Source organism: Cinclus cinclus, chromosome 9, assembly GCF_963662255.1.
Source record: "Cinclus cinclus chromosome 9, bCinCin1.1, whole genome shotgun sequence".
NCBI classification, from domain to species: domain Eukaryota; kingdom Metazoa; phylum Chordata; class Aves; order Passeriformes; family Cinclidae; genus Cinclus; species Cinclus cinclus.
The window spans coordinates 15,306,491-15,320,213 of record NC_085054.1 but is presented as its reverse complement, the minus strand read 5'-3'; the positions used below and the strand labels follow the sequence as shown (position 1 = coordinate 15,320,213).

Genomic DNA, 13,723 nt, shown 5'->3' with positions numbered 1-13,723 from the left:
CTCCTCTTGAATTTGTCCATTCCCCTTAGGATTTCATAGGCCAACACTAATGTGAGAATTTAGGTGTCTGCATTTGAAAGAACTTTGGACTGAGCACAGTTTCACACATTTCACCTTCTTCATGCCCTTTTCATGTAGTTTCTTTCTTCTTCACATGTATAAAATCACAGTTTATGTAACACTGTTTTAAAGGAAGAAAATAAAATACACACACACAAACATTGTAGTGGTGAACACTATACACTAAATCTTTTTTTCAACAGCATAACAGAAAGTTTGGCCTATTGTAGGTTGAAGATGTAGGGAAGGCTGAACTTTTGTGGTTGCCATGCAAGCCACCTTCAAGACAAAACAGATTAACCTGCCCAAGAGCAAATACAGCTTCTACTCTCAAGCTGTTCAACAAATACTGCCTTTCCAGGAATCAGACTGACATCTGACAATTCAGTCAATACAGTACTTGGGGAACTTCACTGAGATGCTTCTGCATCAGTCCTTTGAATCCAAATGCTGTTTAAACCATAAGGGAAGAGGGTATCTGAATTGCCTTATTATTATTATTATTATGTATATATTTCAATAACACTTTGAATTTCAATCAACTTCTGAAACCTTGCCCTTTGAGAAGAACACACCCTTTAAGTAGACTTTTTTTCAGGCTTCTATTCCTTCAAAATTCTCTTTTCTTTTTCTTTCGATGTTCTTTTTCAATTATCTACCAGAAAACTTGCTTTCTTCCAGCAGAAATGCAGCTGGTGGGCTTGGACTTTCACTGCACCCGTTCTGTGAAATTCTCAGGGAAAACCCCTCGGCACTGGTCAAGTTCCTTATGCTGGATCCAGTCAGACTCCTTCACACCCATCAGCCATCCTTCGTCCTGGGGGAGAAGACAGAGATCAGAGGCTAAGGGACAGATGTGAGCAGGGATTCTCCTTAAAGAATGCAGGCCAAGGAGGAGTCAAGGCATTACCAAAGCCATGCTCTTATTTGGCTTGGAGACAATCCAGGAGGAGTAGAGGGGAGAAGGAAAAAAAATGCTTTTGTTTGCTTTTAGAAAAGGCTAACATCCCACCAGAGTTCATAGCAAAGCTCCCATCTGATCCAGACTGTACAGACATAGTAAAAAATAAGCAAGTGTAACAGAAAAATGTCATAAATTACCTCACCAAAGCAGGAAAAATGCTGCCAAAAGAGACTCTAGAGCTACAGGATGGGAATCACCTGTCTCACCCTTCACAATGCAAACATGAGAGGTCTAGCATTCTCCATAGCCATAAAAGAGACAGGCACCTCCAGCATGTAATTCACCCCATTCATCTCAGACACAAGTCTTTGGAAATGATGAATCTGCCCCAGGAGGTGTTCATCCCTACTCCAGACAGAGCCCCCAGATGACTGGAATTTTAGAGGTGGTACAAGCAAAATTAGTCTTATTTGCTACACTGAAATCCTGATCTATGGGAATTCGGAGCTGAGGAACTCAACCCATCTTCCCAAAACACAGCAGTTTGTTTGGTTTGATGCAAGGTGAGGCTGGCAAAACTCCCAAATTTTGGCTACATGTGATTTGGGTCTCTCAAAAAGGTCTTCCCTAGCCTCCAAACTATTAACATAGCCTCCATCTATTAACACAGATGAATTTTCACTCAGGCAAAAGGAACCCCACTTGGTAGAACCTGCTCATGAGCAGAACCAGACTTCCCACCCTCTGCCTGCAGGCTGTCTGGCATTGAGATTTCTGCTCCATCCTAGGCACATGAGGGAGATACTCAAGATATTCAAGGTGGAAGGGCTGCACTGAACTTGCAGCTCAGGCATACAACCACTCCATTCTCTGCATGCCCTGGAGCTGCCACCATGGAAGTTCCCTTCAGCATGCACATACCCCACTCATTTGCAGTGGGGCAGCCTATGGGTTTAGAGTGCAGCATGAGGCATGAGAGCTGCACAGCTCCCAGAGCCTGCAGGCTCACTTAGCCCTGACTGCTGCCTCAGATTGGAACATTCAGGAGACATGATGGGAATGGGATGAGATGGGAGATGAGATGGGAGCCCAACTGCAGCAGCCAGCTGCAGGGGCTGTGGAAGGACTGACATGCCATAAATCAGGAAGACAAACAATGAGGCAGAAGACACTGGGCCCAAGTGTCTAGAAGGCAGCTTCCAGTTCACAACATGTCAGACACAAAAGCTCATCCATTTGCACATAGTGCTGTGCCATACAGCATGCATGCATCACTCCCACCACATCCTGCTCTAAAGGGTCTCCTTGGCTGCAGGGATTAGACATGAGGACTCAGATGGGGCCTTGACAATTTCAAACCATATCACTTGAAGTGCCAGCTTAGAAGTGTTGCTGCCCTCAACCCTTTCTTCTATCAAGAGAGATGAACCCAGGCCTGGACGTGCCCACAAACTGACACCTAGCTGCAAGGTAGGGACATGAGTCAGTCTAGTATCCTAAGCTCCCTCCACTCACGTGCACTGTTCATGCACATGTTAACAGCCAGCAATTCCTGGCTGGGTATGGTTGAGGTTAGGGAAATGAGCTGTAGCACAGGATACACTGGAGAAGGGTTAGAGGGCTTCAGTGCAGCTACAGTCATGTTAGCAACACTCAGAGCTCACCCTCTGCAGCTTGGAGAGTCTCGAGTTCATGGCTGTTGCACCCAAATCCAGCTAAAGTGCAAACACAGGGCATTGAAAAACTGATCCAAAAACGCCATCTGCTCCACAAACACCATCTCCTACCAAAGAAACTGAGGGAGCTGACACTCATTTCCCATCCAGAAAGCTTTCTGAGAAAGAAATGCTCACAAATCCTTGTGCAGGGCAGTCCCACCCAGCAGGGAGTCCTGGATCCAGAAGGAATCAGTGCCAGTTCCCCAAAAACCTGTTCTTCCCTAGCTGCGTGGGAACTCTTGGCATTTTAGAGCTTCATTTCACAAGCATCATCAAGATCCATGACCTGCCTCCATAATTCACAAAGCAAACAGCTGGCCCACAAAGAGGATCCACATTTTCTGAGTTAGAGAACTATGTTACCTTCTCTTTACCCGCTGTGGAATCCAGATCTTATCTGAAGTTCGCCAAACCCAAAAAAACTGATGACTGCTTAATCGATTTGGTGAATTTTTTTTCTTTTCCAAACAGAAACCTAGAGATGTGAGCACTGATTTTATAAACTCACCATCTCTCTCAGACAAAGTAGCAAAACTAATGCAGATTGCCAGCTGGGTGCCCTCAAACACAGAAAGTGAGGAGGACTTACTCAAGGCTTCTAGAAATAGTTCAAATTAAAGAAAAACATGACCAAGGAAATTCAAGTTAAAGATAGGCAGCAAGAGTTTTCTCTGGAGCTGAGACCTGTTCTAGCCTTTGATTCTGCTGCCATCTCCTGACCAAACACAGTCATTTGGAAACAGCCACTGCTGTGCTGAAGTGCAAGACATCATCCACCACCAACTGCTTTCTCAGAGCTCTAACATTTCTCAAAAGAGAAGAAAACATCATAAGGTGCTAGTCACTTCTTTCAATGCCACCATCTGTGCAGTACTGATCATAGGGAATGTGCATCAAGTTAAGGGGCAGTGAGGAAGCAAAGTATATGATCTGTTGGGCTCCCTGATCAAGAGAGCCACTGTATTGGTTCAAACGTTCTGATAGGGACAAGAACCCATGGCTACTCCACATGCTTTATGCAGCATAGTATCTCCACTTTCCAATAACAGTAGAGTCCCCGCTCTGTTGCAGGAAGCCAATCTCAAGCTCAAGGACAACTGGCTCTCTTGCCAGCTCCCAGCCACAAACTAATGGCTCAGCATCCAGCCAGATAACTGTTAGTGAAGAAAGAAGCAGCTCAGGAAACCCCCTGGCTCCACCTGGCCCAGGCTCACACCTGGCCTCCCCCACTCACCTGCTCCTCAGGGTTTTCAAATGGAATCACAAGCACCACGTCCCCAGCCTTCAGCTGCAGCTCGTCAGTGTCAGTGGCCGTGTAATCATGCATGGCCTGGACCTGTAGGGACAGGAGAGCAGCACTTTGAGCACTACAGCCTAGAATGCCACCTGAAACCAGACTTAATGTTATGAGCCTCCTGTAATTCTTCAGGGCTTTGCCATTCTTCCGCTTTCAGCAGAACTCAGAGAAAAAAATCGGAATGACTACAGCAGAGAAGTGTTCCAATAGTAAGATGCTGTAAATTCTCATTTTAAGGGCATGATATATCTGTGCTTTCTTGCCACCACACTTCCTTAAGCACATTAAATTTGTGGCTCATCCTCACCCAACGTCACTCCTTCCTCCACACCTTTGCTGCAAGTGATCTTTTGCACATTCAGAATAAGCACCCAAATTCCCTGTCTAGTCCTATACCTTTCTCTGTTAATCCTGGCTTTCTAACTTCCCCAAACACAGAATCCTTCATTCCTGATGGTGTTCCCAACTTGTCTCAATTTGCCACTTGTGCCAAAGTTTAACTTTTCCTGTGAGGAGCACAAGATTTTATCCACTATCCAGAGCCTGTGACTGACATCACCACACCACCAAGACAGAAACCACTGCAGCAGAGAGAACAGGTTTTGCTGCACAGTACAGCAAAGACACAACACCTTTAGGTGCTGATGCTCTTACATAATCCTTTGAAACATCTGGAACTGCATGAAGTTGCACTGATGGAAAGTTTTTCTCTCCTTCAACTTCCATTCTGTCTTTCAATGTGGCCTAGCCCACGGCCATGCAGAGTGAAAAGCAGTTAATGCCTTACAGGGCAGAAAAAAACCCTCAGCAGGAACTCAATGCTACACAACCACACACTCACCTTGAACAGAAATCCTGGGGGCATGTCAGCTCTCTCAGATGAAGCACCTCCTTCCACAGTGCCATTGACAGCTGCAGGGAAAGTTTCCACAACAACAGCAGGCAGAGAGCTCTGGTAGGCAGTGGCAGCCAAGGAAGCGGAAAAAAAGCCATTGAGAAAAGAGAATCCAAAACTGAAGCTCCAAGTCCACCCTGGAGGATCCAGACCCTCCAACCATCCCATGGCTTCAGTGGGCTTTCCCAGCACACCAACCAGCAACAAAAACACTCCAAGGGACAGCAGAGGCAGCAGCAAGTAGGCAGAATTACTGACTGCTGTCTCTCTCTGCCTAGGGCTGCAGAAAGGCAGGGATGAGTTATAGGTCTCCCAAGACCATAATTCCCAGCATTTCCCAGTTAACTGTGGTCACAATTCAATCTCAGAGTCCTCCTGGAAGAGACAACAAAAATGTGACCACCTCTAGGAACCAAGCTGCCATGAGATGGGACCTACCTCTGTCCCCTAAAGGGCAGCAGTGTCACCAAAAAGAGAGGAAGCCTGGATATTCAGGAAACACAGCCAGAACCCAGAGGACAGAGCAGGTAAAATAAATGGCATGCAAGGGGGAATCCAGCTGACAACACAACTTAGGACAGCATAGGCTGTGAGCTGACTTCAGAACATGGGTGAAAGGACAATTCTTTAACTGAATTGTCCAGCAGAACTTTCTCCCTAAGCAATATAAAGACAAAATACAACAAAGTCTGGTCCCTGAATAAGAACATTGTAACTCCTTTGGTGGCAGGGACATGTTTTTCCAAGCAGCTGCACAGCTCTTTTCCCTGTCCAGCCTCCCACATGTGCTGTATAACAAAGGGATGGAGAAAAGGGATTGCTGTCCCTTGAGGTGTTTACCGATCCTGAGTCAGCTTCAGTTTTAGATGCTTCAGCTCCAGCTGCTGCTTCTGATCCAGCTGCTTCAGCTCCTGCACGAGCTGCTTCTGCAGGCTGCAATACAAAAGTCATCCCAGTGGGAAGTTACTGTCATTCCAGCTGCACGTGTGTGCAGCAAGTGCAGCCCAGCCTGGCCAAGTGCTCTGTGCCACTGCCTGAGCCTCTGCTGACTAACAGGTGAGACACTGTAGGGTCTGGCTACATTTCTGACTCCCCCTTTCTCTGCAACTCATGGAAATCCCAACAAAGCCAGAATCCCTCAACTCCAGCCATGCAGCAGGCAGCAATTCAAAGGCAACCAATGAAGTGCCAAAACTTTGTGTGCCTCTTTCTCTTCACGATCCAAACTGCAGACCTACTTTACACACACACAGTATTTATTACTAGATCTAGACTACCCACTTGTAAGAGAATACAAGCTCTCTCGCACGCCAAAGAATAAGGATCTCATCATAGTCTACTTCCAAGGATCAACAACCACAGAATATTTAAGTACTTGCCTATTCCCAGAAACAAAAAAAGCATGGTTAATAATGTACCCAGATATGGACTTTAGTCCAGACCCAGCATCAACAGGACGTCAGCAGTGGATCAAACAGGACACTGCGCTAACTTTCACTCCCTTTGATTTCAGACAGACCCAGAGTTGTGAATTTGGATTCTGTTGTGAATGTTCTATTACTAAAAAGCTCATATGAACATTCCAGATGGGGTGTGTAACACATTTGTATTGATGCAAAGTTTCTACTGAACAAAAGCTGCCACCACCAAGGAGATTCAGTATCACCCACAAATCACTGCCTGGTAAAGGCTGTTCTAAAAAGCCTGGGGACAGGGGTTTCTGTGCACAACAAAAGACCAACCAAACACCTAAGACAGACTTCCAGTTGTTCAAGTTTTTATTCTCCTCTGTCTGGAGTCAGGTTCACTCTTTTTAACACAAAATAAAGATATTAATTTGCCCCTCTCAGAAATTGCAATGATGCAGGAAGTATGTTGGATCTGTTGCACCAAGGCTGCAAATCAGCCCCTCGGGAGACTGGCCAGGCAGCATCTGGGAAGACTACCAAAATTTGCCACTTTTAATACATGGAAATACCCAGCTTTAGCATGCCTCATATATTTGATAAACTGATAAACACATATTGTCCTGCTTCAGCTGGGATAGTTGGTTTTCTTCCTAATAGCTAGTACAGGGCTGTGTTTTGGATTTAGGATGAGAATAATGTTGCCAACACTGATGATGTAGTTGTTGTTGAGCAGTGCTTACACCAAGTTAAGGACTTTTCAGCTTCTCATGCTACCCTGCCAGCAAGGAGGCTGAGGGGTACAAGGAGCTGGGAGGGGACAAGAGCCAGGACAGCTGACCCCAACTGACCACAGGGATATCCCAAATGTCATCGTGCTCAGTGTATAAACTAAGGGAAAATCTGATCAGGCACCACTGCTTAGGAATGAGCTGGGCATCAGTCAGCTGTCAGCTGGTGTTGAGCAATTGTTTTTCATTTGCCTCACTTGAGTTTCTTGGGTTTCATTTATCTCTGTTATTTTCCTTTTCATTACAATTATTATTTTTTTTTAATTAAGTTGGTCTCATCTCAATCCACAAGTCTTCTTACTTTTACCCTTCCAACTTTCCCCTCCATCCCACCAATGGGAGGGAAAAGAGCGAGTGGTTGTGTGGTACTCAGATGCCAGTTGGAGTTAAACAAAGACACATGTACCCCTGAATACAACCACATTCAAAAAAAAGCCACTGTCCAGATTTCTTAATGTTGCAGCTCTCATAGTCCCAGCCTTACTTTTGTAAGGCCCGAGGTAAAGCAATTACCATGGTAAACCTTAAATGTATCCCCATCTGACTATTAGCCATGCATTAGCATAATGCTCCAAGCAGCATTCTAATTACAAAGCAGCAATAACAAAGAAATAAATCCTTGATTTAATAAAAATCCATTACTTTACCTTCAGCTGTTCCAGTGGTGTCATCTAACACATGCTTTCCTCCCCTATCACATCCTTCCTCATGTCTCCCCAACCCATGTCCACAAGCCTATACTGCCAGAAGATACTAAGAAGAGCAGAGCTGTTCCCATCCTACAGGATTCCCTCAGCAGCTTAGTAGAGCCAAGGTAAATATATGCATATGAAATGCTACAAAGGATTCTCCTCTTTAACTGGATTCACTCACAGGTTTTCATTTGGGTTCAGTGAAACTGGAACTGGGAGAGATGTCAGGCCAGTTCTATCTGACCAAGCATGGGTTTTATATGGACAAGTGAAAAGGAGCTCTATGTGAGGGTTTGGGTTTATTTAAGCAGCTAATTTTCAAAAATAGTATTTAGTAATCAGAGAAACTGAAGCATAATTAATCTCCTGCATTCCAAAAAGGGCATTTTTATGTCAGCTACTAATTTTTCTGTTTTATGTACCTTTCAGGCATCCTGAGCCCTATAAAAGCATTTACAGTCATGGAAAGATAGTACAGGGAGGAGAAGAATTGCTCACTGCTGTTACCAAGTTTGAAAGCTTTGCTTATTCTCACAGCAACATCATGCACATCAAATGCACATTTCCCAGTCTGCAGAACTAAGCCAGCTCTGCTGCACTCAAGTTTCTATGTAGTTGTTGTAGTTGTAACCTCATGGCCTATGGACTAAGGAACCACAAAAAAGTCTCTTCTCATCAACAGCTAAAAACATTCATAACAAAAGCACTGGCAAAGACCTGAAGAGGAGGATACCCCAGCTTTAGGAAACTCTTCTCTTTGTGTATGGTATGCCAAGGTGAGAATTGGTACAGTGAGAGCACCCTGACTAGTAGCATTTCCTGGTTAAACAAATTCTCCCTTGGGTAAAATCAGTTGGCAGGATGAGAGAAGTGGTCCAAAAAACTTTTCACAGCCAAGACTGTAAGCATAGCTCAATCAGATACCTCACCCCTGCCCATTCACCTGAAACAGGGATTTTTCCTAGCTAAACCAGTCTCTTCTTCCCTACAAAGACAGACTGACAATGCAGATACAGGGGGATGACAGATGTTAGACACTGATGGCTGATAAAAGACATAGGGGAAACCTTCTTCCTTGACATCACCCAAGCTCATGTGAAGGACAGCAGGGGCCACAGTGAGTCCTTAGGCCAGGGCTAAGTCATGTCCTACCAAATATTCAGTCTAAGGGGTGATCTGGCCCTTGGGAATGGAAAGGTTGGCAGGACTCAATTTCTCCACACGAGCTTACAGTGAATACAACCAGCTCCAGCAGCAGGCATTTGCTGTCCACACTGCTGGCTGTCAGTCCAGAGGGACTCAAAAGTAGTTGTGTTTGAAATATCTCTCACAGGGCTAATCTGCAGCAACCTGAGACCTGTCCAGGCCAGGTATATAGAGAGGGCATAAACGAGGGTCAGGTCTTTGTTCAGATGCAGGACATGTGCAGGGTCTCCTTGTCAGCAAGCTCCAAAGCTGAGGCTGAGGCAGATGCCAGGCAAGTCCTGGGCCTGCAGTTAACTTCCATTGTAGACACAAGGTGAGCTAATTCACATCAGCCTTTCTGACAACGACAGATGAACAGCGAACACCACACACAGTTCCAGATGTGTGTATATCTAATGCTACAGGCAGTAATGATGAGGGGCAGCTGAGATATTTATGCATTGCACACGAGAGCAACAGGATGTAGAGAGTTTAGGAAATACTGTGCTGTGGAGAGCGAGGATGATGCCACAGTGGTATTAAGTATGAGGTGAAAGCCACAGCATTATGCCACGGGAAAGATGAGTGGGTTAGCAGGGAAAGGCAATGGACTTGTGCACTAGTAGAATTGTAAGTCTTAGAGTGCCAGACTGACTTGTAAACATGTGGTTGGCCCTGGGGCTTCATAGAAGATGCATAAGTGGGTCCAGCAGCACATAAAGCAACTTTGGTCTGGGGTGTGCAGGAAGGAAAAACAGTGAAGGAAAGGAGACAGGTATGTGAACAGAGATGGCACTGGCATGTGAACAGCACATGATGAGAGACAAAAGCAGTATGAATTTCTTACCTCCCATAAATCCCAAGGCAAAGACTAAGCATGTCAAAGAGCAACAAAAATAAAACATGTTTATACATGATTATTTCAGTGAGTACAAACATTACAGACATTGATCAGACTGAAGCAGACACACACATTCAACAGCACTTATCTCTACATGTTTTGAAAATATCTGTATGTACATGAATTTACACATCCCTGGGAATAGAAGATCTTTAAGATCTTTCCAAACCCTTAGCGTTCTATGATTCTGTGGTGTCTTTGGATCAGTAGTAAAATACCTTAACCACTCTGCCACACTGCCCACCCTACAGGAAATAAACATGACTGTTTAGATAACAAGGTGGTTTTCACTTAAGTTTTATACTTTGGTTACCGGCAGAAATTATTGATTTTTGACTCTCTTTTATGACTTCTGAAGCTAATAATAACTAGGTTAAAACATTAAATATGATATTGCTGAGCATTTTTGAAAAACCCACTTAGTGTAATATTTGTTGCTTCCTGGAAGGTTAATAATTCCATTTTAAGTCAAACTTACACTTGTATCCTATGTCAGTATAACCAATTATCTGAGTTCTAACTAGTGACTTAAGAAAAATAAAAAATTTAATAAGCTTATCCTGATATGCAACTTGTCTTAAAAGGCAAGTAGACACTAATTGCCCATGTACCCACATAAAGTTCCAAAAAAGGACAGCTTTGCCATATTGGTGTGTATCTAATTATGACAGTAACTAGTATCTTGCAGATACAGTATTTTATTTTAGGAGACTCAAATGCCTAATGTTTGATCTCTCTGACAAAAGAAGTCATTCCTACAAAAATCTGTGCCATACAGACCTACTTAACATGATGATACTGGAGATGCACTATAAATAATCCAGTTATGCTTATTACAAATTTTAGTGGCATCCACAGGCAAAAAAAAAAAAAAACAGCTTATACATATAAAATGGGAAGTCTCAGTGAGGACAACAACCATATTCAAAGCCTCCAGTCATTTAGACATAAAATGAGGCACAGTCCACCTGCCTCTGACAGAGGACAGGATCAGGTACAGGCCAGAAGAGAATTAGGCATCTTTCTTTTTGATAACCACACTGTGATGGGCAGGAAGCTGCTTCTCAGCTGTGGATGCAGGCTGTGTCATACACAGAAAAAGAAGGGCTTCACATCACTTGAATATCCATTTACAGCCTTATTCACCTTAAGTAACTGCAGATTATCAAAGTGTCTCTTAATTACAAATCCATTTGAGAGCAATTTGTAGGAGGAGCACAGAGCTCAGGCAGAAATCCCATCCACAGAGTAACAACTTAAATGCATTCAGCATACAGAGGATGGTGCTCTAGGGAGGGACATACATTAAGTGGATCACCAGAGCAAAACCCAAGCATCCACAAGCACCAAGTGCCTGACTGTGACCAGGTCAGCAGCCACCTGATTCTTCAAGGACTTGCACATCCAGTAGAGAAGACCAAGGTCCCCATCCTGGGCACCCACACCCAAGACCCAGCCACCCACAGCTCAGGTCCATGTTATCATTCAGATGGACTCAAGTCACACCACAGGCGGCAACAAGTCAGTTACGAAGGGAGAAGGAACGGGGATATGAACCAACCTGGGAGGCGGGTGTGGGGGTCTTCCCCACAGTGGCATCTGGTTTAATGGGATCAAAATCCAGATCCAACAGGCTGGCTCCTTCCTGGAAGGGCCCAGGGGCATCAAACTTGGCAGCAGTGAGGGAGAAAAGCAGTATGAGCATTAGACACACGCGCATGTGCATGGTGGAGGGGAGCGTGTGTGATATCCCGGAGCTGAGGCTGCAAGCGCAGAAGAAATGGTGGCAGTGCAAACACTGGATGTGATTCCTGACTGCCTGCTGCCCACAGCCACAGGCAGCTCACATGGGGACCCTGTAAACCAAACCTGAGCCTTTCCCACAGCACTCATTCACCTTCCCACCCGGCCAAATGAGCTGACATGGTGTGAGCTCCTCATCTGTTGTGGTCAAAAGGATCACTGCCACTGACGAGTCAGAAGGGCTGCTCTTCTATGTGTACCTGCTCCCCAAAACTCATCCAGATGTCTTTATACTGACAGACCAACTTCCTCAGCTACATATAAAAGAGCTGTAATCCATACAACCTATCTTAGGAACACAAATCCAGGCAGAAAACAACTCAAATTGCTGGAAGAGAAGTCTGAGAGACCTCAGAGCTAACTCCCAAAGCTTCTAATTTCCTCCTGCCTCCTGAGTCAGAAACACAAAATATGACAGCTCACCCTAGCTAAAAGTGACCTCCCCACCCTCCCCAGTTAAAAAATGCTGTTTCCAATAGTTTTCATTTCTGGGCATCCCATAAACTTACACACATAAGTCTTCTAAAAAGCATAAATTTGAGAAGCTTTGCTACTTTCTTCAAAGTCATTAGAATAACTCCCTTTGAGTGATTAATGCTCCACCTAAATTTGCTGATTGCCACTGTAAGAAGTCACTACAAAGGACACAGACTATTAGCATTTAAAACTGGACTATCACTTTGGTGGCTTAGATTTAAGCTAACCACATCATACAGCTTTCTACTCAGCTTCAGAGGAAGCTGCTGTCTCTGGGAAGTAAGGAAGATTTGCCCCTAATTCCTATGACCTCCCAGCTCACTGGCCCTACCACTTCAGCTACCTTTTCAGTAACACAAAATTTGGCAGGTTGGTCTCCACAGTTATATCAAAATCCCACAATGGAAAGGCTTCTGGAAACTAGCAAGAGACACCATTCAAGGTAAGTCCTCTGAATACCACTGACATCACCAACATTTTCACCTCTTCTAATTTTCTCTCACCACTATTTTCTTATCGATTTTTCTCTGCCTTATGAACATGTCTATTTTGAGATCCACAAGGATGAGGACAAGGAACCACACAATAATGAGCCTGACCAGCGTGCAAAAACCAACTGGCATTCTAGTAATTCTAGTATGCTCTTCCAGCACATCCAGGCCACCCACCAGAGAGGTTACAACCCCAATCTTTAGTTTCATTTAGTAGTGAGACAACAAAGGCTGCAGCCATGGAATAGTCTTACCTGTCATTCAAGACTTGAATGCAAGGGCTAGTACCCCTTGCCTTTACCCAAATCTCCCACAAGACAGCTCACTGGAACTAAGATATCTGTCAGGAACAGCCCTGAGCAGCACACTGGATGCCAGGGGCTTTTGGGCCCTTCAGTGAAGATTGTTCTAGAAACCACAGTCCTCCCTCAGAACTCCCATCTGGTCAAAAGTCACAGCAGATCCCATTCTGGCTCAGAGCACTGATCAGGTGCAAAAGAATATGTCTAAGGGCTGGCATTCACATGGAAACACATGATACAGACCATGGGGCAGACAGAGCTGTCCATTACAATACAGGAGAAGGAAGCACAGATGATGACAGAGAGCTGCTCAGCTGCCTGCAGTCCCCGCCTTCCAACACTGACGTCAAATCATCTCTCCACTCTGAAAGTTTTATCTACTGCAATGCCAAATCTAACATGGACTTCCTTCCCTCCCCACTTCATCTCTGCCCCTCAGCAGCTGGATGGAAGGTGGCAAACCAGAGGCAATGGAGCAGCATGACGCAAGAAGAAATTAGGGAATGAGTCACAGATGAGCACTGATAGAGATATGATTTGTGCTTTAACAAGCATTTAGGGGAAATATATATACACGTTATATATGTGTATATGTATAATTAAATAAAGTAGCTGCAGGTATCTCATGATACAGCCAGAAATCTGGTCAGGCTCCTATATACATAAGGACTTCCATTCTCCTAGATCCAACAGAGAACTTCCCACCTGGACAGCCTCTCTGGCAGTGACATAAATCAAAGGGAAAGTCAAGAAGAAAATCTGTAATTTGGAAATGTTTTCCCTTTTTTCAGGGCTTCAGAA

At 44.6% G+C, this 13,723-nt stretch overlaps 1 protein-coding gene across 9 annotated transcripts in view; it reads right to left on the bottom strand.

The window, feature by feature from the left end:
• Nucleotides 1-769: 769 nt before the first annotated feature.
• BIN1 (bridging integrator 1) overlaps nt 770-13,723 on the bottom strand; it is an 87,154-nt gene continuing 74,200 nt past the window's right edge. For 6 of the 9 annotated variants that reach the window (XM_062498719.1, XM_062498722.1, XM_062498720.1 and 3 more), the window contains 4 exons: nt 5,715-5,807; nt 4,821-4,931; nt 3,917-4,018; nt 770-877 (listed from right to left, as the gene is read on the bottom strand). In XM_062498719.1, the coding sequence (XP_062354703.1) occupies nt 770-877; nt 3,917-4,018; nt 4,821-4,931; nt 5,715-5,807 (414 nt within the window). Of the gene's footprint in view, nt 878-3,916; nt 4,019-4,820; nt 4,932-5,714; nt 5,808-9,795; nt 9,820-11,410; nt 11,519-13,723 lie in introns of all 9 variants that reach the window. The other 3 variants (XM_062498727.1, XM_062498728.1, XM_062498718.1) reach the window with 2 other exon arrangements.